General features: G+C 48.9%; 1 protein-coding gene and 1 pseudogene across 1 annotated transcript; one reads left to right on the top strand and one right to left on the bottom strand.

The window, feature by feature from the left end:
• Window positions 1-9175: 9175 nt before the first annotated feature.
• LOC119358929 lies at window positions 9176-12240 on the bottom strand (annotated as a pseudogene).
• Window positions 12241-16561: 4321 nt separating this feature from the next.
• LOC119353218 (paramyosin-like) lies at window positions 16562-21596 on the top strand. Its single transcript, XM_037619815.1, has 5 exons — window positions 16562-16771; window positions 17278-17687; window positions 18188-20021; window positions 20590-20796; window positions 20943-21596. The coding sequence occupies exons 2-5, from the start codon at window positions 17329-17331 to the stop codon at window positions 21258-21260; spliced, it is 2718 nt and encodes a 905-aa protein (XP_037475712.1). The 5' UTR covers window positions 16562-16771; window positions 17278-17328; the 3' UTR covers window positions 21261-21596.
• Window positions 21597-25783: the final 4187 nt, after the last annotated feature.

Consider the following 25783-nt stretch of genomic DNA (forward strand, 5'->3'; position numbering starts at 1 on the left):
CATTCCAGCACTCGCCTAAGTTTGCCTACCGAGTGGAGAGCAATTCTCCCACTCGGGGGCTTAGCTGCAGTCGAGTACTCGCCTAAGTTCTCTCACTAAGAGGCTTAACGGCAGTCCAGCACTCGCCTAAGTTTGAAAAAATCCTACCGAGTGGAGAGCAATCCTCTCACTCGGGGGCTTAGCTGCAGTGGAGCACTCGCCTAAGTTCTCTCACTAAGAGACTTAACGGCAATCCAGCACTCGCCTAAGTTTGAAGAAATCCTACCAAGTGGAGAGCAATCCTCCCACTCGGGGGCTTAGCTGCAGTCCAGTACTCGCCTAAGTTTGAGACCCATCCCTATCCGCAAGGATGACGAGGTACAGGTCGACTGCAACCTTCTCCTTCGGAGCTGCGGCACAAATACAATGTCCGCTCCATCCCTATCCGCAAGGACGACGAGGTGCAGGTCGACTGCAACCTTCTCCTTCGGAGCTGTGGCACAAATACAACGTCCGCTCCATCCCTATCCGCAAGGACGACGAGGTGCAGGTCGACTGCAACCTTCTCCTTCAGAGCTGTGGCACAAATATAACGTCCGCTCCATCCCTATCCGCAAGGACGACGAGGTGCAGTGAGCAAAGTCCATCCGAAGGCAAACACAAGCACATTCGGAGATAAACCAAATTCAGATAAATCTTATAAAAGTTCCAAGCAGCAAATCGAAAGTACTCGGGCACCAAGCCCGAAGGAGTTTAACGGTTACAGAAACCACTCGGCATTCCGAGGCAAATTTAAAGCGTATCCAAGTTTCATAAGATTGTTCGCTCGGCCGGGGGAGGGCTGGCAGGCTCCACGAATGAGTCCAGATTGATCCCATCAGCGATCCGAGTGGCAGCAGCAATGAAAGTCTCAATGAAGGACTGGAAGTCGTGCTTTTTGGTGTTAGCGACTTTGATCGCAGCCAGCTTGTCTTCACGAGCCTCCTTGCAATGGACTCGCACCAGGGACAGTGCCACATCAGCACCACACCGGGCGGAGGATTTCTTCCATTCTTGCACTCGGTCAGGGATCTCGTTTAGTTGAGTCATCAGAGATTCCAGATCATTCTGAAGCGTCGCCCCCGGCCAAAGCGTCGAGTCGATTCGAGAGACAACCTCCTTCAGGCGTGCGAGGTAGCTTGTGGCGCTGGCGATACGGGACTCCAGCCGGAGCACGTTCATCGCAGTTTCGTCGCAGACTGGGGAAGCGATAGGGTCCAGACCCGTCTCGACCCTTCCAGTTTCTTTGTTGAAGTCATGGCAGAGTTCTGCGGCCAAAAGTCAGTCCATCAACCGAGCAAATCCGATTGCAAGCATCAACACAATCGGATTAAAAGAAATACCTTCCAGTGCGAGATAAAGCTTCTTGGCGAGGGTCCTCAGATAAACTTTTGTGTCATTCCTCTTGCGGATCGCAGACTCCAACTTTTCATTCAGGACGACCTTGTCCTTCTTCAGGCTGGTCACTTCACGGTTAGCTTCATTAAGACAAGATTTCAGTTTATTCACCTCTCATTCAAGCGTTCCGATTGAAGCAAGCTTCTTGTCTGCGAGAGCGGTTTTGTCTTGGGCTGCTTTTTGCGCGGCGATGAGGTCCGAGTCCTTCTTGTCCAGAGCCAACTTCATTTTCTCTGCAAAAGAAGTAATCGAATCAAAGAAGAGATCAAAGAGATATATTGAAATTCAGTCGGCAATCAATTACCTTCCATACCAGCGGCCTCGTCTTGAGCTTTTTTCAGATTTTGTTGAGCCAATTCCAAGTCTAAGTTGAGTTGCCTCTGCTTCTCTTCGAGTTCGGCAAACTTGGAGATAAGAGTACAAGACTTCTGCAGGAGGCAAGAGACAGATCAATCGATAGGTTCGAAGGCAGTTCATTTCCGAGTGAATAAAACCTAAAGAAGTGGGCAATAAAGGCAGATCAGACCCCAGTCGACTGCCAGCAGTCGACCCGGTCTCGGGGACTACACCCAGTGGGTGCACTTGGTGTGCCCCCACCGGTTCTAATCTGACTCTACCGGCCCGCCAGAGTCGAGTGCAAGGGGTAAAAAAAAGAGAGAACAATTGCTCCGTCAAGAAAGAAGAACTCAGACCACAGTCGACTGCTAGCAGTCGACCGCGGTCTCGGGGACTACACCCAGTGGGTGCACTTAGCGTGCCCCCACCAGTTCTGGTCCCACTCGCCCAGACCGAGTGGAAGAACAAAGTTACCAAAAATGACAGCGACACCCAGTGGGTGCTCTAATTCTACGCAAACAACAGAAGATTGTGCAGAAGAAGATTTTTCGAGAACAAAAGCAGTCAGAAAGTATACTCACCTGGACATTGGCCCGAAGGGCGGCACTAGCGTCGTAGGCAGCCTGACTGCTCTCGTGCACTATCTTCACCCGCTCCATCATCATATCAGCCTGTCGGATGGCTTCCGCAGGCGCTTCCGACTGGTTGTCTGGGACGGGGTAGCTGGTGAAAAAGTGTGCTGACGACCCAGGTGCGGCTGCTTGAAGCTCCATGGCGTGGAGTTGGATAGTCGAAGGAACCACAGGCGCGGTCGACCGTGTGGGATGCCCACTCGACAAGGGTGCAGCGAACGTCACAGTGGCCCTACCCGTGTCTTCAGCTTGACGGACGGGAGGCGTTGCAGTTGGTTCTTGCCGAGCCACCTGCCAGCTGCTACCTTCTTGCTCTTCCTAGGCTTAGGAGCCACATCTTCATCGTCATCCGGAAGATCAATGATGTTGGGTGGAGCTGCAAGACAGATCATTCGACCCCAAGTGAACCACTCGACCCTAAAAGAATCAAGAATCGAAATCATAAGAGTTTATACCTGGGTTGGAGGTTACCGCATCCTCCATTTCCTCGTCCCGGTACTGGTATGAAGAGGTCCCTGACGTAGCAGCACTGCAAAGGCCCGCATTCAATCGGTTACACCCAGTTAATCGAATCCACATAAAGGACAAGTCAGATGGTTACCCGGAGATAGTAGGAACGGTCACTTTGATCCGGGGCAAAGCTTTGGGCGGTTTGGAAGAGATGGCTTTTGGCACTTTCGGCGCTGGAAGCGGCGCGACCTTGGATTGCTTTGGAGCCTTCTCAGTCGGCGTCGGGGAAGACGTCCTGGGGCGCTTCAAGGACTGCCCGATCGGCGCAGCCACCAAGTCTGGAGCGCTTGCCGGGTCATGTGTGTGCTTGGACCTCCTCTCCCTATGAGGAGGCGAGTCAACTTCTCCCTCATCAGTCGATTCATCGCTCTCCTCGTCCTCCTCGGCTTCCGAATGCTCCTCGCCGCTCTTGCCCCCGCTCCCTTCTTCCTCAGCGCCTGGGTCCTGCACTCCGTTGGGCATCGAGTACATTTCGGTGAGGGCCTGAAAGGATAACAATCAAAGGAAATTCAATCGACCATAAACAAGACACCACATGGTGAATCGGAAAGATATTTGATAAAACAGAAATATACCTGCTCCGGCTGGTGCGAGTTGTCGAATGGAATCACCCTCCTGGACCCCCGAGGGTTGTCTTTGTTGCCAGTGATTCCCCTCAACCAGTTCTCCAAGATATCCTCGCTGACCTCCTTCGGGTGGATCCGAGTGGTATCCTCGAGCCCAGAGTACATCCACATCGGATGATCGCGCACCTGAAGAGGTTGGATGCGTCGACCGAGAAAGACCTCCAGCAGATCCATCCCGGTCACTCCGTCGCGGACAAGCTGGATGACCCGTTCAACCAGCACCTTGACCTGCGCCTTCTCTTTTGGAACTACCTTCAGGGGAGCAGGCTTCTTCACTCGAGCCTAGGAAAAAGGAGGAAGTCCAGTCGACTGGCCAGGGGTCGGCTGATCCTTGCAGTAGAACCAAGTCGACTGCCAGCCCCGGACCGAGTCAGGAAGGATCATGGCTGGGAAGGTACTCTTGCTCCTCATCTGGATCCCCAGACCACCGCACATCTGGATCACCCACGTCCTCTTGTCACTCGACTTGGCCTTTTTGACCGACTGGAAGCGGCAAGTGAAGATGTGTTTGAAAAGCCCCCAGTGCGGTCGACATCCCAAGAAGTTTTCGCACATGGACACAAAAGCGGCCAAATAGACTATGGTGTTCGGGGTGAAATGGTGGAGCTGAGCCCCAAAGAAGTTCAAAAAACCCCCGGAATAAAGGGTGGGGAGGCAGTGAGAATCCGCGATCTATGTGGGTGGCGAGGAGGACACACTCACCCTCTCTAGGCTGCGGCTCGGTTTCGTCCCCCGGGAGCCGAGCCGACTTGTGAGGGATCAATCCCCCCTCCACCAAGTCGTCGAGGTCGTCCTGCGTGATTGCCGAGCGGATCCAGTCGCCCTGGATCCAGCCCGCCGGCAGGCCGGACCTCGACGAGGATCCACCCCGGCTGGTCCGCTTGCCCTTTGCCTTCGCGGTCGCCTTCTTCGCGCGTTCCATCGCTGCCATCTTCTCCTTCCCCATGGTGGCGGATCGAGCTCGAGCAGAGGTCCGGCAACGAGGCGGAAGCGAGAGTGGCGGAGGGATCGGGAGAAAGAGAAGAGAGAATGGGAGCATGCGGAGCAGAGGCCTGGCCCGAGACCTTTTATAAGGCCTTTCACCGAGTGGCTGACTGGTGGACCCAAGCGATCTAAACAAATCCCGTAACAGTCGCGCGCGCAGTACGTGGCGAAAAAGGTGGCGTGGGGATCGAGGAGACTTGCCTAATCCGTCCCGATAACCTCGGTTCCGCCCGTCTGGCGCACTTCCCAAAATTCGAATCCCGCGAGATCCGCGGAGAGCAGAACAACCAGTCAGACTGAAGACAAACACCCTCTACATCATCATTCGGAATTCTACCATGAAAGTTCACTCGACAACAACCAAGAATGGACCAAGGCAATGGAGAAAGGAGTCGACGTCGTCACCTCAACTCATTGTTCCAGGACAAGGCATATTCATAGCACAAAGAGTGGGTTGGAAGTGTTCTCAACCCCTTCCTCACTCAAACCCTGATCCATTCGGGGGCTAATGATGAAGCTATGTACCTAGGGTAGGGTCATGGACCTGTCCAACATACCCTCCCCAAGGACATCTCTATAAAGAATCAGAAGCAGTCGAAGAGAAATCATCATCCACTCAACCGTGGAGATGCGCTCACTCGACCTCCTTGAAGACACTCGACCACCAGAAGATGAGGAACCCTCCACTCTGCAACGGTCAGGACTTAAACCATAGCATTATGAGCATTTATGACACTTTACTGTAGACGTTACCAGTAACACCTTTCCTTTATGAGCATTGAACCCTGTGTAACGGAGGGGAGCTGGGGTCCTGGCGCACTCTATATAAGCCACCCTCCTCCTCCGGCACAAGGGTTTGCATCTTTTATAAACTCACACATACATATAATCCAGTCGACCGCCTCAGGGCACCGAGATGTAGGGTTGTTACTTCCTCTGAGAAGGGCCTGAACTCGTAAAACTCGCATGTACAACTCCTCCATAGCTAGGATCTTGCCTCCTCATACTTACCCCCCCCCCCATTCTACTGTCAGTCTTAGGACCACGACAGGTCGCGCTCGAGCATCTCGAGGTACTCGCCGTCGCGGCGCTCCTCAGCCACCTTGATCTTGCGCCATTGCTCGAGGTACGCCTGCTCCTGCGCCGGCGTCGCTCCCATCCAGACCGGCGGCGCGCGTACCCACTCGCGCACTACTCCCGTCCTGGAGTAGTGCTCGATGGGGGACGGCTCCCCATCCAGCTCCGGCTTGATGGGGGACGGCGGGGCCACCGGCGGCACCACGTTGTCGCCCGCCGCGGAGAGGGCAAGGGCATGCGCCATTGCCGCCTCGTACCGAGCCTCCTCTTCCGCCTCCGCCCTGCACCGCTCGTCCTCCTCGCTCTCCCGGCAGACGGCCGAAAGGGCCGCCTGGTAGGCGTCCTCCGCCGCCTGGTCCTCCTCGCGGACGACGAGCGCCGGTGGCGGCGACCTTCGGTCGACCTCGCGCACGCCCCGTCGCCTCGCCTCCTCGTGCTCGAAGGCGAACCACCTCGCCCAGTTGGGCGAGTCGGTTGCGTAGGCGGGGTCGCGGCGCTGCTCCGGCGTCAGCAGCGCCCGCCGGCGCCGCACCTCCTCCGTGTGAGCACGAGCCGACTGCGGCGCCGCCGGCACTGGAATCCTATCTGGATCTAGATGCCAGTCGTGCGGCAACGTCACGTCGGGATAGGGCAGAGGCTGGCGGTGCTGCCAGTGCCACTCCGCCTAGTGCACTGGCACGTTCACGCGTTGCCTTTGCCGGCGAGGCGCCCGCGCCGGCGGAGGCAGGAGGAAAGGGGTGGCGGGGGACTTGCCCTTGGCCTTGCTGCCGCTGGCGCCGGAGAAGAGGCCCATCTTGTTGTGGTTGTGGTGACTACGGTTTGCCGGCGACGAGGGGGCAAAGGATGGCAGATGTGAACGTCGAGTTTGGATGAGGACGGCCCCGCAGCACGGTTGGCTTAAAAAAGGACTAGCGCTGTCGCTGACGCATGGGCCCGTCGTTATAAATTAAGCTAACCGCATGGGCAGCGGGTAGTTGGACGACCGTCATGTGGGGACGCGGCGGACAGGGGAAGATGCGCGAAGCGTCCGTTCGGCGTCCGCACCGACGCATTTGGGGCGCAAATTTGGGCCGCAAATGCGTCTGCGCGAACGCGACGCAAACGTGATTTGGATTTGGATCGGTGCGTTGGGCCGCCACTTTTGTCCACACCGACCCAAACGGACACAAGTGGATAAAATGTGTCAGCCCTTTGGAGTTGCTCTTATGTTCGCCTGATATGCTCTTCTTTCCAGATGCGTGGACATGGTGAGAAACGAAAGGAGCATGTTGCACCGCCGTGGAGGCATCATGGCGAGCGCGATGCAAAATAGTGTCATGTTGCAGTGAGCTTTTGACTTGGGCCGTGGGGCTGAGCTACCGTTTGTCCTTTCCCATGGATGCCTCCTAGTCTTATGATCCTATCCCACACAGTCAGGAATCTGCTGGTAGCTCGACCAACGTGCTTGTTCGTTTCCCGGAGGTCAGATGCGTGCCTTTGATTCCTCCCCTTTTAGGCCAACTCCATCGCGCGACCCCAAAGGAACGTCCGTTTGTTCGGATTCTGTTCATTTGGGTAGAGATTTGGAGTCGTGTCCGGGCATGTCCTGGGATGCGGTGGGCGCGCGGACGCATCCCGGCCGCGTATTATTTCTTTGCAAGTCCTTAACTTTATTTCATCATTCATTTTTTGTACATGAAAAATACATCATCACATTTTAACTAGTAAAGCAAGACAAAAAAAACAAGAACCACAAGATACCAAGCTTCCATAACTGCTCCCTTGAGTTGGGTTAGGGCCTTCTCGATGCACTCGTTGTTGATCTGTGGAGGAGGAGGCTCAATCTGGCATCCTCCTTTCTTCTTCAAGTCAGATGTAGATGTTGCTTTCTCCTCACACCTAGTCTCGTGTCTAGCCTCTAATCTAGCAACAAGTGCACTTGTCTCATTTACAGCCTCTATGCTAGCTAAAAGTGCACGAACATGTACTAAATTTCGCTCTATCAATATATCGATGTACTCTTCTTTCCAATACCAAAACTTGCATCCATTCTACACAACAAAATTTGAAGTTAGCACAACTATTCAAATCTAGAGCACAAACCGAAGCTAAAAAAAATGCATACCCCATCGTTTAAGCACTTGATGAATACCCATCCGGGATGTTCCGGCGTTGTAGACACGCGGCGCACGACCATCCTTCGGCAGTGGTCGCACTTAATGAGTGACAACGGTGCCCCGGCGAGCTTTTGGGCAAGCACCGAGCCCGGCCGGCCGCCATTCGTGTATCTGCCGGCGGACCATCGACGATGTAGATCCGAGCGGCTAGAGGAGGAGTCACTGCCTGCATGTGGCCTTGCGGCCCTGCCAGGGCCTTCCGGCGAGGTGCCCGGCCAGTCCATGGTACGGCCCGGCCTCCCACAGCCGGCCGAGTTCAAAACCGACCGGATCCGCCCCAAAATCGCCCGGCGGGTGCGCAAACCAGGTGGCCGTGGTTGGGTAGCTCGGCGGCGCCGAGGGGAAGGGGTTGGGCGAGCTCGCATCCGAACTGCACGGCTGCAATGGCAGCGGCGGCTGCGGCGGCGGCGAGGGGAAGAGTGGGAAAGAGTGGAGGGGGTGCGGCCGGAGGGAGGGAGGGGGCGGATAGAAAAAAGTCTGCGTTGTGCCACCGACGGGCGGGCCAGGGGAGACACGCACAGACGACCGGCGCGTCCGTGTGGTGTCCGTTTCACCTCAAAAGCGGCGCAAACTTAGGCCGCGGATGGGTCGAAAGCGGACACAAAGCAGACAAAAGTCCGTTTACAGCCGCGCGCTGGGCCGTCTCGTTTGTCCTTTTATCCTAAACGGACGGGAATGGAGAGGATAGGATTGCGCGGTGTAGTTGGCCTTACCAATAGAATAGTCGCAGGCGTAGCCAAGGACCAAACTGTGGCGGCAGCCAGGCTCGCTTGAATGCTAGGCTGACTGGTTGCTGCTCAATTTCATGCATGCATACGCATGCGTATGCGTGCGTACGTGCCGTTTGTTAGCCTGTCAACTGTGTCAAATGTCAACGGGTTGAACCTTTCAGCCTGCCCCATCTGACGGATCCGGCACTGTGTGCCACGCCATCTCCAACAAGATAAGATCGCACTGCACTTGCACAGCATTTGTGCCGACTTTCTACTCTGGTAGACAAACATAGCAACACCCATTGCGGAAATCCCTTTTGGTGACCGAGCTCCAATGAGGCCTCCAAATTCAAAAACCAAATTTCATATTTTTATGATTCAAAAAAATCTGAAAAAACATAGATATACATGAAGGCATAATACACATGTGTGTAAACTTTCAGGGCAAAATACGTTGAAATGAGGGCTGTGTAAAAACAACAAATTTGAGGCTGTTTAACACATGATACTATTCATCCTCACAGGCCATAAATTTGTCTTTTTTGTACAGGTCGCAACTCAAGGTATTTCATCATGAATTTTTACACATATGTGGGTTACATCCTTACATACACATATATATTTTTTTAGAATTTTTTGAAACATAAAAGTTCAAATTTGAATTTTTCAAAAATAAAGGGCTCCATGAAGCTCGACCTCCAAAACGCCATTCTCCACCCGTTGCATTTATATTTACAGGATCACATCACGCCCATTGCATGTTTACATCCACATCGGCATTTCAAACCATGCTGCCTTCTAACTCTGCTGTCTCACAGCTAGCAAGGTCACATTTTACAGATTTTGGTCACAACGAGCAAGGTTCAGATTTTACACGAGGAACAACCATTTATTTACTTTTACTTGAAACTCGACAAGGATGAGGTCGCAGTGTTTAACCCAGCCGGGATACTATACACCTGCAGTCACTGCTTCAAGCCTCTCTCACAAGCCTGTCTTTAGCCGCACCGACGCCTCTCTGCAGATCGAGGTATTTCTGCACTGAAACTTCCGAAAATGCCTCAAGCTTCTCGACGAACACCACGAGGATCGATCTTAAATCGGCAGCGGCATCGTCTCTAGGAACCTCTTGCTCCGCTTCACCATCTTTTACCGTCTCGTCCAGGCGTTGATCCAAACGGCGTGGCAGAAGGCGGCTTATACCGGCAACAAGACACTCGATGGCCTCTTCCAGGTCCTCGGTCGGCAGATCGTCCAGCAGCTTCATCCAGGTCTCGCCGGCGGCGAACATGGGCGCGACGGCGCACTCCGCCAGCGAGACGTCGACGGCGGCTGCGTTTTGCTTCCTGGAGCTCTTCCTCTTCCTCAGAGGTTTCATACACTTGTGCAGCCACAGGTTTATGCTGCGCAGGTAGGCCTTGTGGGATGAGATCCAGTTTTGTAAGTTTAACCGTAGTTTTCCGAGCTCAGCGGAGAGGAGAGCTACGGTTTGGCAATGAGAGTCGGAGTCGAATGGTATTTGTAATTTGCAGCTGCTGGATAGTGACTTGATGATCCCGTGTTGATGCCGATGGCACTGGAGCATGGTTGCCCATATCATGGTGAGACTGCAGGAAAAGGCAGATAGCACACAACCAAGTGCAAATTATGATGCACTGCATACTAATCCGCCATGGTCTCCCAGTGCAAATTTTCCTATGAAAAATTGAAATGGACAAACACACCTCTCAATTAGCTCATCCAGCTGCGGTTGAAGGCTTGAAGCTCTTTATCCCTTAGATCTTCTATGTTCATCGAAATGAAGTCTATCTTTCGAATAGCCACTGGGATTCTGGAATGCAAGTCTTCTACTGCAGCAGGGGTAAAATCGATAATGATTAGTTTTTTCCCTCGCGACTCCTGGTCTCTCAGTTGTTTACATTTCTCATCATACTTCCTGCAGATGGAGCTACTGGCCTGAAAGCAGAATCACACTTGGCGTTACCAAACGGCAACAGGCCGCGTAACTGCAAGTCATATATGGAAGCTTAGTAGTTTCGACCTTCTTCGTTTCAGGACACTAATAAATTTTGGTTGCGTGCAATTGTCTCTTACACTATCTAAAAAGAATTAAGTGACATCTGGAAAACCTATACAATTACAACAACAAAAAATTGACAAATAGAATGTTGTTCTCCATAAACAAGTATTTGGTACACGAAATGCAGTAGAGAGTTCCAGTAAAGGCAGTCACAACTCACAATAGTAAGTCATAAGAATCAAGACATATTTCATTATGCTCAAAAGGAAGGGGAAGAGGGACTGCTACAGGCAAACAGAAACGGGGAACATGCACCAATATTCAAAGCGTGCACATTGAGTAGCAGGCTATTACCTTAACTTCGTCATAAAGCTTTGTCTCCCATGCATACAACCTATCTAGCGTCGATGTATGGACGACAAGAATAGTTCCAGGAGGATTCTTAGATGGCGACAGCTGTGAAGACACTGATCTATGCCAGGTAAGGTACTTTATCTCAGCTTGAGGAGGAGCTGCATTAAACCATCATGATCAAATTATTTTTCACGGTAAGAAAGACCACATCTGATATTTTGCAACAGAAAATAAAATGCTAAACAAGAAAAAATAACAGCAAGGTCAATTGCCTGGGGAGCATCTAGCATATGAAACTGATCTCAGCAGAATAGTAAGGAAAATACAATAACCACAACAACAGCAAGGCACAAATTAAACGAAGTTAAAACATATAGAGGATGGAAATAACTTGAATAGCAGTGGTAATCAGTTATGCACAGAAAATGCTGCTGAATATATTCTAACACAGAAGCAGGATAGTGCTGTACACTTATAGTAGAAAGAAAGTTATACTAACAACTACAAAAGAGAAAGCTTACGTTTGGGAATAGAAACTTCCTCCCTGCAGCAAACAAGAAATGTCGCAAGAAACTTTGATGCCTTTGATCCATGTGCTGCAGCAAAAAAAAAAAAAATTGAGCCTGAAAAAATGGATCATGCAACACAAATGTACGTTACTTGACATATCCAACCTATTTCTTCAGGTAGTAGAGGGCGGAACTGGATTTTATCTTCTTCCAGAATCATTGGAACTTGTTTCCCAGAATCACATGCCCTAAAGAATAATATCTCAACCTCTTTCATAAATGAAGAAGATAAGTCCTTCACCACATTCTTTACTTCAGGATAAGGTTTCTGGGAGTCCATAGTGCGAGCAGCCGCAGATGATGGGACCACATTAACCAGGGGGGTGGCAGGAATTTCATCATTTTCATTTGTGATAACACCTATTATTCTCCTCTTGCCTTTGAGCCTGTCTACTGAAGCTACACTATCTGAGGCAAATCATTGGGGTTCTTGTGCACCTGTGCCACAGTTTCAGTGGACGGATTGTCGAAACCATCTTCTGAATCTGCAACATGACCCTCCTTATTTGCAGCTGCAGGAGACTTCTCTCCTTCAAAACAATTTCTCAGAAGAGATCCCGTATCTCTAAGTGACACAATATAATCATGGTGAGCACATGCAAGCGCACATCTTCCATCAAGTGCCTCTCTAACAAAACGCTTCCTCTCCTGGCATAACACAAGGACCTTGTCGTCTTCAATCATAGAAGACGCCACACCCATGTTCAAGTGCAAGAGCAGGAAGAGCCAACAGAGCACAAAGTTTCACAGAGGTTACCAGGGCATGGATGCAAAGTCAAAGACATCCACTGAGGTTAACTGTAGGATCGCTGGCTGTCGTTGGCAGTGGCAAGTAGCAGTGTTTGGATGATGAAGACCGCGCTTCGATGCTGCAACAGTTAAAAGAGCTAAGTGACAAGACACCCCTAAAAGCGCTAAAAGTGCAGTACATTCAATGATCTTTATCCTGAAACCAAAATTTCATCATGTGAAACATATCGCCTATGTCTGTTTCATCTGTAAAAGCGGATTGACCAGTGTCACACGTTTGGCTGAAAATAAATCAAATTGAAGGCATCCTAACTGAACTGCTAGAATTGAAAGCAAAAGACAGAATTCTCTACCTTGTGCTCCCTCCGTTCGGAATTACTTGTCTAGTAGATACATCCGTATCTAGACAAATCTAAGACAAGTAATTTGGGACAGAGGTAATACTATTTGTTAGAATTGAACTTATTACCATAGAACAGTACCAAATGGTAGGATTCAACAGGCGAAAGCAGAACTATAGCGCTGTAGTTTGCATCAAGGCCCATCATTCATCACCGAAAATCCACACAACTATGCAGTGCTAAGCTAGACAGCAGCTGAGCTGAGTAATATTTACTCAGTAGCATCTCACGAAGCCAACTGACACTAGTGTTTACTGAGTTGCTCTGCACTCCACCCAGCGCACCCGCAAATCCAACGATTCCACCCGAGACAGAACTTCAGAGGGAAAGTAAAATCACCTCAGCCAATCGGACCACGGCCGGATTCGCTGCGCGCCGCGCGGTCTTCCCCGGGTACTTCCGCGGCTCCGCCCCACGAGGCCACGAGCGCGGCGCGGCGCGGGCGATGGAGGAGAGGAGGCGGGACGGGGAAGAGGGCGAGCTGGCCGAGGAGGGCGAGTGTGTGTGGGGGAGCATATATAGAGGCACAGCTGGGCGCCATTGCCGTAGCCTATAGGCATCGCCGGTCGCCGGAGGAGAGGAGAGCGCCGTGTGTCGCCATTATTTTCGCGGAGGAGTAAACCGCGGCGACGCAACGCGACGGGGCGGGCCTTAATCCAGCTCGTATTTATGGCACATTCAGCCCATCTATAGGCGCACCGCGGCCCGTGAGACCGCAGGCCATAAACCCAACTTAGCGAGACAAAAAATCATGATCTTCTATCTCTCTCGAGCTGGTGACTGCGGTTTGCTAATGGCGAGCACGAAGTTTAAAGTACTAAGTTGAGCGGCTGGTCCACTTTTATTTTCTTCAAATTTTTCAACATTTCTTGGGGAAATGTGAGCATTTTTTTGTTAAAAATACAAACATTTTTTGAAAACCGTGAAATTCTAAACATTAATTGAAATTTTATATGCGATGAATTTTTCCAAATATATATTGCACATTTTTTAATATATGCTGAAAGATTTTTAAAATAAAGTATGAATATTTTTGTGATATAGGCTGAATAATATTTAAATACACATTAAAAAATATGTTGAGCAAAAATTTAAAAATACATTGAATTTTTTTGTGATATACGCTAAACAATTTTCAAATACACAATGAACAATTTCGTAATATAGGGTGAGCATTTCCCTAAATATACAATGAACATTTTATATATTGATACACAATGAACATTTTCATAATATAGGGTGAACATTTCCCTAATATACAATGAACATATTTATATATTGATACACAATGAACTTTGTATAATGCATGAAAAAAGAAATAAAAAATAAAAAGAAAACAAAAGAATAAAAATAGAAATAGAAAAAGAAAAAAGAAACAGAAAAGTGATGAAACAACCTCGTGACTGTGGGCCGGCCCAAACTAGGGCGTCAGGAGTTCAAGCTTCAGCAAAGTCGTGTCGAATAGGGATTGCCCTTTGCCGGTCTGATTCAAAGACGCCACTCTCTAGGATTCGCCTTCCCTTTGTCGTAATCATGCTCTCCCTTTCAGCTCCCTATTCCCTCTACAAATCCGCTGCAAAATCACAGTAATTAGTGATCGGGATCAATCAACGCACTGACCAAGATTTTCTCAACCGTTGTTGGTGCCGTAGGCAAATCACCCTCCTCCATTTTGTTCTTGTAGGTCCCCCGCACCAAAAGACGGGAATGGCGATGGACACAAGTGACGATGGCAAGAGCAAGAACATAAGTAAGAATGCATTAGAGGAAGGTGAGGGTAGTTGCAATTCTAGCTCCAGGTCCCATGACCACGGCGCAAAGATGTCTAGATCAAGAAACCGGCGTGGAAGAATAAACAATGATGATCCATCCATTCTGAAGCGGCGCAGGAGGTGCATGTCGTTCTCATCCGCCGCTGCTAACAATGAAGGAACATAGCTTTTTTTTCTCCGGTGGTGTTCCTTGTTCTTTCTATGACAATCCATCCAATCCAAAATCGGATGCTTATTTTCCTTCACCATGGCCGTGGCGTTTTCAGGGGCTTGAACACGTTAATCCTAATCCTCACCCTATAAAAGTTCCCTTCAAAGTCATGTGATTTAGGTTCCACAAAGACCACCAGCCCAACTTTCCCAGTCAAAGCCGTCAAACATAGTTCTAGAGTCATGAACTTGCACCCATAGTTCTAGAGTGTCCAACATGATCTACGACGGATTGGTGTAGCCATCATATGGCGCAATGATCACGACATGCCCTTGATAGTTCCATGACTCTTTTTAGTCACTCAAACATGAAAATGGAGGAGTATATAGATTATCTTTCAAGGGCCTGATGTTCCCTTCTTGTGCAAGATCCCACACAGCCCTCATAGTCTTGTAGAACCAAAACTGACTATAAGTTTTTTCTACATGAACCCCACATAGAGCCATCCAACGAATCGACTCGGGTGCTAGCAGCTCCTCTTCCCCAAAGATGACATCATCCAGATCATCACCTTTCAGCCCTAGCTTCCCCATCATCTTCGACACCTCTAAAGTTTGCCGACACCTTGGATCGTGAAGCTGTGTCCGACATGCCTGACGAAACAAGCCCGAAGAAGACCAACGAGCTTTGAAGAAACCCTAGACTACCCACACCCGACGGGTCCCAGGCTGGGAAGCACTACAGTAGGACCGCAATATGCAAAATTCAAAAAATTAGTGCTGTGGATAGGAGTCAAACACATGACCTTATGCTGCGGATCTCAAAAAAAAATGACCTTATGCTGCCAGGCGCAGCGGCATACCAATGGAGCAAACAAGAATTCATGACTAATGGGTAGCGCGGTGCTTCAAGAACTACAACTAGTCATAGATTTGAATGATTTTTGAAACTTCAAACACGTTTTTTATTTAAAAAAACTAAATAGTTTTTGAAACGTGAACATTTTTCAATATTGTGAGATTTTTTTTGAAAACATGAACAATCTTCAAAATTCCGGAACACATTTTGAAATTTAAAAAATGAGAACAACTTTTTAAATCATGAACAAAATTTGAAACTCTGACTTTCAAGAAAATATGAAGAAAAAAAATAAAGTTGCGAATAGTTTTCGAGAAACATGATAATTTTTTAATACTTTGACCTTTTTTGAAAATGTGATCAAATTTCAAACTTCTGAATACTTTCGAAAATGCAAACAATTTTGTTCAAGGTGAACAAATTTTGGAATTGACGAACATTTTTTTGAAAACACGAACAAATTTTGAAAAATGAGAATAAAATATTTACGAACATTTTTTGTAAACATGAATTTCTTTTGAAACTCTGAACATTTTTGAAAACATGAGAAAAAATTGAAATCACAAACAATATTTGGAAAACATGAACAAAATTTGAAAACTTCAAACTTTTTGGAAAACGTGAACAAATTTCCAAATTCTGAACTTTTTGAAAAACACAAACAATTTTTTAAAACATCAATAAAATTTTAATCTAGAAAATGTAAAAAGTGAACAATTTTGGAAGATGTTAAACATTTTTTAAAATTTGCGATTCTAAAAAAAGGCAAACAAGAAAAGAATGCACCTGAAAAAGGAACAAAAAAAAACAAAAAAATGAAAAAAGAGACAGAGAAAAAGGAACCGAAAAAAGAAATGAAAAATAAAAACAAAAAAATAAAAATAAAAAATAATCACAAAAGAAAACCACTAAACGGTATAAATACAAAAACCGTTTCAGGGAACCTTCTGGAAGGCTCCCATAACCGGCTGCCTCGCTATGGGATAGTCGGCTGGCCCAATGCTGGTGCTCGGGGGATCGCCTGTGTGAACCCTCGACAGTTTGTCGCAGTTAGCGTCAAATAGGATTTTCCGTAGGAGTCACTCTCTCATGGATCGAATCCTCCAGCTCGCGCATTTGACCACACGAAGCCCATGTGGTAGATTAAGAGGCCCAGCCCACCGAGAGGACGACGGCCCAGATAAACCCGCTCCCACACTCGTCTCCTCCCACTCTTTCCCAGTTCGATTTTCAAAACCCTCACTCTCCCATCACGGAAGAGATTCGCCTCCGCTTTGCCGTCCGCAATCATTCTCTCCCCCCTTTCCGCTGCTCCCTCTGCAAATCCGCTGCGGAATCGCAGCAATCAGTGAGCGCGATCAATCAGCGCGCCCATCGAGGTTTCTCGACCGTCGCCGGCGCCGCAGGCAGGCAGAGCGCCCTCCTCCCTCCGGTTCCTTCTTGCAGGTGCGCGTCCTCCTCCGCTCTCGCCCTCCCCCTCTCGCCGCCTGCCCCGTTTCTTGCCGGTCAGCCTCCTTCTTGGTTGGTTCGCGAGGCTGTTCCTGAATTCCGGGTTGGGTTTGGTGCTTCCCTGCTCGGAGGCTCTTAATTCTGGGTTCTTGCTTTGTTGGTCCTGTGTGTATGTAACCTGTTCGACCAATTTCCTGGCCCGACCTCGCTAGATGCGGCAGCCGGCAATGGCATGAGGGTTGGTGTGCGTAGTTCCTGGGACTCTGTTGCGGTTAGAGATCTCTCGCAGATTATCACCCTCTCGTGTCTGGTTCTGAACTCCCCTGTTGATTTGTTCTTGTCCACTTCCTGTAGATATATATATTTTTTGATTTGCTGCAGCATCTGGCTTCTGTAGAATTTGCTTGCGGATCAACCAGTGTTTTTATTTCAGTATAGGTCAACTTGCTGTCAGATTTATTTTCCTGTCTGCTTCTTTACTGAGCAAGATCCGATCCATGCAGGGACTCATTGGTGGGACACTGAATTTTCAAATCACAACAGTCCCGTAAACGATGCGAAGATTCTTTTTCTTCGGGTCCCCCACCCCGAAGGACGGGAATGGCGATGGGACGCCAGGCGACGACGGCAAGAGCAAGAACAGGAGTAAGAAGCCACTGGAGGAAGGCGAGGGTAGTTGCAACTCCAGCTCCAGGTCCCATGACCACGGCGCAAGGATGTCTAGGTCGAGAAGCCGCCGTGGAAGGCTGAGCAACGAGGAGCCAGCCAATCCAAAGCAGCTCAGGAGGTGCATGTCGTTCTCATCCGCCGCCGCCAACAGTGGCCTGAAGGAACGGAGCTTTAGCTTCTCCAGCGATGTCCCTGGTTCTTTCTATGACGAATCTGATGTGCCTCACCAGGCCGAAGATGTCAAGTAAGTTGTTCTGATTACATAACTTTTTTTGAGGAATGTTACGAGTCTGATTACATAGTAATCCCATATATCTAGGCTGTTTTACCGTGATCAGACCAGTATTTGTTATTGACACCCCATGGTCTTGTTGATCCATGCTAGTAAAGAGAAGAAACGGCAAATAAAAACTCCTCAGCATATGTTCGATTGTTTGTTATGTGCATCTGTCAAGTTTACTCATTTTAGCTCATGAGGTATTACTATAAATGCTCAGTTATTTGTTTGGCAGAGGCCCTTCTTGCAAAATGTTCAGTTTCAGTGCACGTGCAGCTTTCTTTTAGGCATCGTTCACCACTCCATTGCTTGTACTTGATGTAATCTCATGCCCCCTTTTTTTCAATCTTTAATTCATAGTTAAGGAATTGTCTTGTGTTTGAGCTCCATTGTATCGACAACAGTTCTACTGTATCAGTTGTCTGATGAAATGTTCTACCTAACTCATTCTGATTATTGACTTGCAGTCACTATGCCTGGTCACCAGAAAGGCATCCAGTCTTAAGAGAATCCTCAGTAAAGGTTCCAAAACCATGTTCAGTCCTGGAAACTGATTCTCCTCGTTCAAGATGCTATTCATGCTCAACAGGGCACTCCCCTCCTACCTCTCCTGTTGCCCTACGATGCAGGTCTACGAGGCTAGGCAGTTTATTGAACAAGAATGAAGTGCTAGACCGATACATTGATGGAGAGCAGGAGGCTGCCATCCAAAATGAGAAGCTGAGGCAGAACTCTCCCACTAGATCTGTGGTTCCGAATTCAAGACGTCCGCCTCGACCCCATTATACAATGCCATCTTTGCAAAAATCAATGAAAGAGAACGTTGAGACCTACCCAAATGTGGATGCGAAGGATGCCTATGGAAGTAAAAACCATGCAAGTGTTCTGGATGATTTTGGGAGGTTTCCACATTTAGAAGATTACAGATCAGAAAGCATTCCATCTGTTGAAGATATCTATGAGGATTTCCAAGATATGCAACCTTCAAAAGTTATCCATGATGCCCCCCAATATTTTCATGATCATGACTTGGATTTCGCCCCAGAAGGGCAAGAAACTGATGATAAGTTGCTTCAAAGGACAAAAGAAATTGAAGAGAGGTTTATAATTCCTTCTGGAGACAATCATCAGCTTAACATGTCCAGATATAAGCGATTAAGCTCAAATGAAATGTTCCAGTTGATTCAGTGTTTGACTGAAGACAGGAAACAGCTAGCAGATGAATTGTCTTCACAGATTAAGGCACGCCTTGCAGAAAGGTTTAATGCCAAAGAGAAGTACAAACAATCAGTGAAAGAACTTGAGATCAGAACTCGAAGGCTGGAGAAGGAGAAGACTGAAGTACAGAGTACTTTGGAGAGAGAGATTGACAGAAGGTCAAACGATTGGTCAGCCAGGCTGTTGAGATTTCAATCTGAAGAAGAGAGACTGCGTGAACGGGTGAGAGAACTTGCTGAGAAAAATGTCTCATTTCAGAGAGAACTCACTTCTCTTGAAGCATACAAAGTTGATGCATCTGATAAGGTTGCAAGTTTGGAAAAGCAAAACACGGAACTAACTGATGAGCTAGAGAAAGTGAAAAATGAGCACAACAATCTCCACAATTCTTCAATAGAGTTGCATGCTCAATTTTCTAAGACCACAGAGGAGAAGGAGCATATCAGGGGATTCTTGAAAGATAAGGAGGGTGATAACAAGGCATTGCACCAAGTGGTTGCAAGGCTACAGACAATATGCAATGAACAAGAAAAAACAATTGCTGGCTTGAGACAGGGATTCAGTGCTGAATTGGATAAGGAATCTGTTTGGTCCAGCAGTGAGAGGAAGAATAGGATGCAGATGGAACTCATCAGATTGTCAGGAGTGGAGCAGAAGTTGAGAGGTGAAGTTCAATCTTGTCGTCTTGAAGTAGAATCTCTTAGGCAAGAGAACATTGCACTCTTAAATCGTCTACAAAGCACTGAAAATGGATCAAGCTTTTCCTCAATTCGTCTTGGCCAGGAGCTTCAGGCTAAAGTGGACAACTTGCAGACACAAGGCTTGTCGTTACTTGATAAGAGTAGCCAACTTTGCACCAAATTGCTGGACCTTGTGAAATGCAGGAGGCATGAAAGTGAACATGACAGCGATATTGATGCATTAGACTACACACTGGAGCTCCAGAGCATCAAAGGAGGAATCGGGAATCTGAAACGAAGCCTGCGGGCAACCAGTGCTGTGCTTGCCGAAAAGCAGAATTTGAAAGAAAGATCTGGTGAGGCTGCAGTTGGAGGTAGTCCTCTCATGGAGGAGACAGATGAGGTACGAAAGCACACATCCAATGAGAACTTAATTTTAATTATGCTGCCATGTTGCATTCTCTGTTGGGATAAGAACCATGGCTTGATTTTGAGAGTTACATGTCTTTGTAATGTTTTTCTCTGAGCAACTATTAAGATTGTTTTTACAAGGAAACCGTGGCTTAGGATTTTTTATATTATATCTCTAATTTGATGAGCCAAACCAGAAGCTGCTTAAACTTTTACGAAAACTCAAAATATATGATATCTGGTACGAAAGCACGCATTCCCTGAGAACTTATGTTTAATTGTGCCGCTGTATTTTTTTTCTCTGTCTGGATAAAACAAGAACCATGGATTGATTTTGAGAGTCACATGTCTTTATAATGTTTTTGTCGAGCAACTCTTCAGAATGTTTTTGTTAGGAAACCATGACTTCAGTTTTAACATATGATATCTCTAGTGAGATGAGCCAAATCAGAAGCTGCTTTAACTTTTATGAAAACTTCAAGGTAAAAAAAACTTTTATGAAAACTCAAAATATTTCAGTATTATCAATCCAATTTTCCTGTTGTTTGTTCTTAATGTAGGTTAATTTTGAATTCAAGCTGAAAGAAGAGGCTCTTCTGAATAGAGTACTGAAGGAGGCACTTTTGTCAAAGGAACTTGACATTGAACAGCTGCGGTCAGATGTGGCATCTTTGCTTCGTATCCAAGTTGTCATGAGGAATGAGGTCCAGAGAGTCCAAGATGAACTATCCTGCATCACCCACAAGGCTAAACATTTGGAGCTTCAGGTAACATCCCATCCCTATATTCCCTAGCAAACCAGTGGTAAAAGGTGGATTTGGAAAATATCTTATGTATTACTGATGGATGTTGAAGACCTTGAGCATCTGCAGCCTGTGTATTTTTCGTTTACATATTCTTTTGCACTTAACAGGGTTCGAAGAAAGACGAGTCCATCGACCAGATCCAGCAGGATTTCCAAGAATCTGCCAAGGAGCTAAGCGCGCTCAGAGGACAGCTGAAAATCGTGACCGATGAAAGGGACCTCTCGTGGCAGGAAGCGAAGCAGCTCCGCAAAACCACCAGCATGATGCAGAACGAGGTCGCGTCTCTAAAGAAGAAGATCGAGTCCCTCGAAGAAGACATCCTTGTCAAGGAGGGGCAGATCTCGATCCTACAGGACAACGTCTACAAGCCGCCGCTCGACTTCATCTGCAGCCCCAGAACGATGAAGCAGTTCGGCATGGAGTGAAACTTTGCGCAAAGAAAGAAAAGCTCTTGGGACATATATAGCTTTTATACTGTTATTATGGGCAGATATAGATGGCCTGCGCCGCATAGGACGTGTTCATATGCTTTTATCGCAGTATCTTTTTTTCCAACCCGTGCAGGACCCCTGCATGGTTCGAAAAAAAGATAATGTGGTTTGTTTTGCAATGCAACCGAAGTTTGCTGTATCTTTTGTAAAGCGATGCGTGCATCACAACCTGTGATGGCCTTGCCGCGCCTACTTAAGTTTCTGTACTATGAATCTGTGATGTGGCGAGGACACCGTGAATGGATCGTCCCTTTCTTCGGTTTTCGATTTCGTCTTGTTCACTTGTCACTGTATCTATCTACATGGCCAAGCGAGAGTTACATTACACCTTTTGGTGAAGCAAAATGCGTGCATCTGACACCGACTGCATGAAAACACTGATAACCATTTCACTTTCCCCACTGTAGATGATAATGTGAGTACCTATCGTCCCTTAATCCTTGTCCATTTGTTACTGTACACATGGTCTTGGCGCGCTGTGAACTGTGGTAGTCGTTAATTTATAGTTTCTTCTGGACTCTAGTCTGGTGTCCGTCGTCCGTTTTCTTGTCAATTTCTCCTTGTTCACTTGTCACTCACACACGGACTAGGCGTGCCGTAAGCTTTCCATTTGTCACGACTTATTGCCCAGTGGAGGTCGATGTTTCTTTGATTGAAAGTTACATGCTTGGACTGCATTTACATCCTGCGTTTGCGTTTGAGAGGTACCACACGCAAGTTGCATCTGGCGTGCGTGATTGTGAGCAGCTCCACTGTTCCGGATAATACGATCTGTGTATCAATCCCTCACCAGTCACCACAAGGCAAAAAAATCTAACAGTTTCAAAGGGAAAAATGGTCTTGTGAACAGGTGGGGGCCTGGACACTTGCATAGAGTAGTAGTTGCATTGAAACTCAAGATCACGCGAGCTCTGACCAATACATAGAGCAGAGTATTATCTTTTCCCTTTGGGCTGGCGTCGTTGTCCACGAGAGGTGCCCGGAGTGAATGCTGGCGTCGTGTCACCCAAGTCAAATCGACGCTCCATGTCTCGGTGCCGCACGCGCGGCCTCGGCCTAGCTACCTACTTGATCTCCATATATCGGCATATCGCGAGCCTAGCTAGCTCTCGCCATTGCCGCACGCACGCGCAGAGCGACGAGGCGACACGTACAGTGCGTGCGTGAACAACCAAGGAGAGGAGAGCAGACGAGATCGACCAGGCCATGGCGAGCGTGGGCGCGCTGCTGATGGCCGCCGTGCTCCCGCCCGTGGCCGCGCTGCTCGTGGCGATGGCCGTCCGGGCCGCGTCGCGCGGGCTGGGCGCGCTGGCGCGCGCGCACTACGCGTGGCCGGCGAGTTCGCCGTCCGTGCACGCGCGGAAGTGCGGCAGGAGGGCGGCGCCGGAGCAGCCGGACCACGAGCTGCGCGTGTCGCGGCACCGCGGGGGCGCGGCGGTGGAGTGCGCGGTCTGCCTGAGCGGCGTGGAGGAGGGCGACGAGGTGCGGGAGCTGCGGTGCCGGCACGTGTTCCACCGCGCCTGCCTCGACCGGTGGCTCGCGACGCCGCCGGCCACGTGCCCGCTCTGCCGCTCCCGCCTGCTGACGGCGCCGCCGGTAGAGGAGGAGGAGGAGGTGGAGGACCTGGACTCGGACCTGCTGCTGCTCATGGCGTACGTGCACGGCGGCGGCCGCAGATGGTTCTGGTCGCCGTGATCACCCGCCCGTGAGGCCATGACCCATGCCATGCTCGAGGGCCTGTACGCCGTACGGACGCGTGTGCGTACGTGCGTCGTGCACCGGCACGCACGCACGCACGCACGTACGGTGGCCTGGGCGCACGTTCCCGGCGGTTTTGTATATTGTTTTCTCAGAGCTAGATCATAGATCGTCAGTTCATTTCTCTTCTCCTTTCTTTCTTTTTTGGCTGTGGTTCGTGTACGCACGAGAGAGCGGTGGGTGGTATGGAGCTTAGCTGGTTCTCTCGCAGTTTGTTAATGGCGCACGCACGCATGCATGGCAGGTTGGCAGAGCGTGGCGCCTGGCGATCGCCACGTCGTCCGGGCGCGCGCACGTTGTTCTCGCTTGCCTCGACGTGTGTCTGGGCGACGTCGCCGCTCGCTCACGGGAGAGCTAGAGAGATCTCTCTGTCTCCTGCGCGCGCATGTCGCAGGTCGCATCTTATCCTCTGGGAGTCTGGGTCTGGGGCTTTATTTTCTTGTGCTGACAGTGCCCGTCTTTAAGAGCAATTTCAACTGGCCGACCCAAACAGATGGTAATTTCGTTCACTTTTTATTCGTTTGGATCGACCGCCTGCCCGACGTTCGCTTTGTTTTTCATATGGATCGACAACGCGAATAAATTGTGAAATGAAAATTTATAACAAACAAAATAGTCCGCCCAAATAAATAGTATAGTTTTAAAGCAACTCCAACGCAAGGACCCAAACGGACACCGATTTTGTCCGTTTCGTGTCCGTTTGGGTCACCTGTCTGCCTAGCAGACATGGGACAGACAAGCCTTGTATCCAACGCACGTCGACCCAAACTCTCCGCACCGCCCGCCCCCTCCTCTCTCCCTCGCGCCGCCCGCCCCCTTCTCTCTTCCTCGCGCCGCCCCTCCTCTCCTCCTTGCGGATCCCCTCCCCCGCGAGATTTTTCTCTGCTCGCGCCTCTGCTGCAGCCAACCTCTGCTCGCACCGCCGTTCGGGCCTCGAGCCCCAGCAGGAGCGCGCGGAGGAGCCCTGTGCCGGTGGCCTCGCTGGGGCGTGGAGGAGTGGCCGAGCGCGCCGTGGCGACCTGCTCCGGTGGCCTCGCTGCGGCACGGAGGAGCGGCCGAGCGCGCGTCGGCGACCTGTGCCGGTGGCCTTGCTGCGGTGCGGAGGAGCGGCCGAGCGCGCGGTGGAGACCAGTGCTACGTCTTGAGCTTGCATTGGTTTTCCCCGAAGAGGAAGGGATGATGCAGCAGAGTAGCGTAAGTATTTCCCTCAGTTTTTGAGAACCAAGGTATCAATCCAGTAGGAGCCCACGCTCAAGTCCCTCGTACCTGCACAAAGCGATAGCTACTCGCAACCAACGCGATTAGGGGTTGTCAAGCCCTTCACGGTCACTTATGAGAGTGAGATCTGATAGATAGAATATTTTTGGTATTTTTGATATAAAGATGCAAAGTAAAAATTAAAAGCAAAGTAAATAGCAAAACAATATAAAAGTGATGGAGATTGATATGATGAGAATAGACCCAGGGGCCATAGGTTTCACTAGTGGCTTCTCTCAAAAGCATATGTATTCTACGGTGGGTGAACAAATTACTGTTGAACAATTGATAGAATTGAGCATAATTATGAGAATATCTAGGCATGATCATGTATATAGGCATCACGTCCGTGACAAGTAGATCGAAACGATTCTGCATCTACTACTATTACTCCACTCATCGACCGCTATCCAGCATGCATCTAGAGTATTAAGTTAAAAACAGAGTAACGCCTTAAGCAAGATGACATGATGTAGAGAGATAAATTCATGCAATATGAAATAAACCCGATCTTGTTATCCTTGATGGCAACAATACAATACGTGCCTTGCTGCCCCTTCTGTCACTGGGTAAGGACACCGCAAGATTGAACCCAAAGCTAAGCACTTCTCCCATGGCAAGAACTACCAATTTAGTTGGCCAAACCAAACGGATAATTCGAAGAGACTTGCAAAGATAACCAATCATGCATAAAAGAATTCAGAGAAGATTCAAATATTATTCATAGATAGACTTGATCATAAATCCACAATTCATCGGTCTCAACAAACACAGCGCAAAAAGAAGATTACATCGAATAGATCTCCACGAGAGAAGGGGAGAACTTTGTATTGAGATTCGAAGAGAGAGAAGAAGCCATCTAGTCACTAACTATGGACCCGAAGGTCTGAGGTAAACTATTCACACTTCATCGGAGGGGTTAGGATGATGTAGAAGCCCTCCGTGATGACGGCCCTCTTCCGGCGGAGCTCCGGAACAGGCCCCAAGATGGGATCTCGTGGATACAGAAAGTTGCGGCGGTGGAATTAGGTTTTTGGCTCCTGTTCTGATCGTTTGGGGGCACGTGTGTATATATAGGAGGAAGGAGTACGTCGGTGGAGCACCGAGGGACCCACGAGGCAGGGGGCGCGCCCTAGGGGGGGGGGGCGCCCCCACCCTCGTGACCACCTCTTTGATCCATTGCAGTAGGGTCCAAGTCTCCTGGATCACGTTCGGAGAGAAAATCACATTTCCGAAGATTTTATTCCGTTTGGATTCCATTTGATATTCCATTTATCCGAAACACTGAAATAGGCAAAAAAACAGCAATTCTGGGTTGGGCCTCCGATTAATAGGTTAGTCCAAAAAATAATATAAAAGTGGAAAATAAAGCCCAATATAGTCCAAAACAGTAGATAATATAGCATGGAGCAATCAAAAATTATAGATACGTTGGAGACGTA

This window comes from Triticum dicoccoides, chromosome 2A (assembly GCF_002162155.2).
Source record: "Triticum dicoccoides isolate Atlit2015 ecotype Zavitan chromosome 2A, WEW_v2.0, whole genome shotgun sequence".
In the NCBI taxonomy this organism is placed as follows: domain Eukaryota; kingdom Viridiplantae; phylum Streptophyta; class Magnoliopsida; order Poales; family Poaceae; genus Triticum; species Triticum dicoccoides.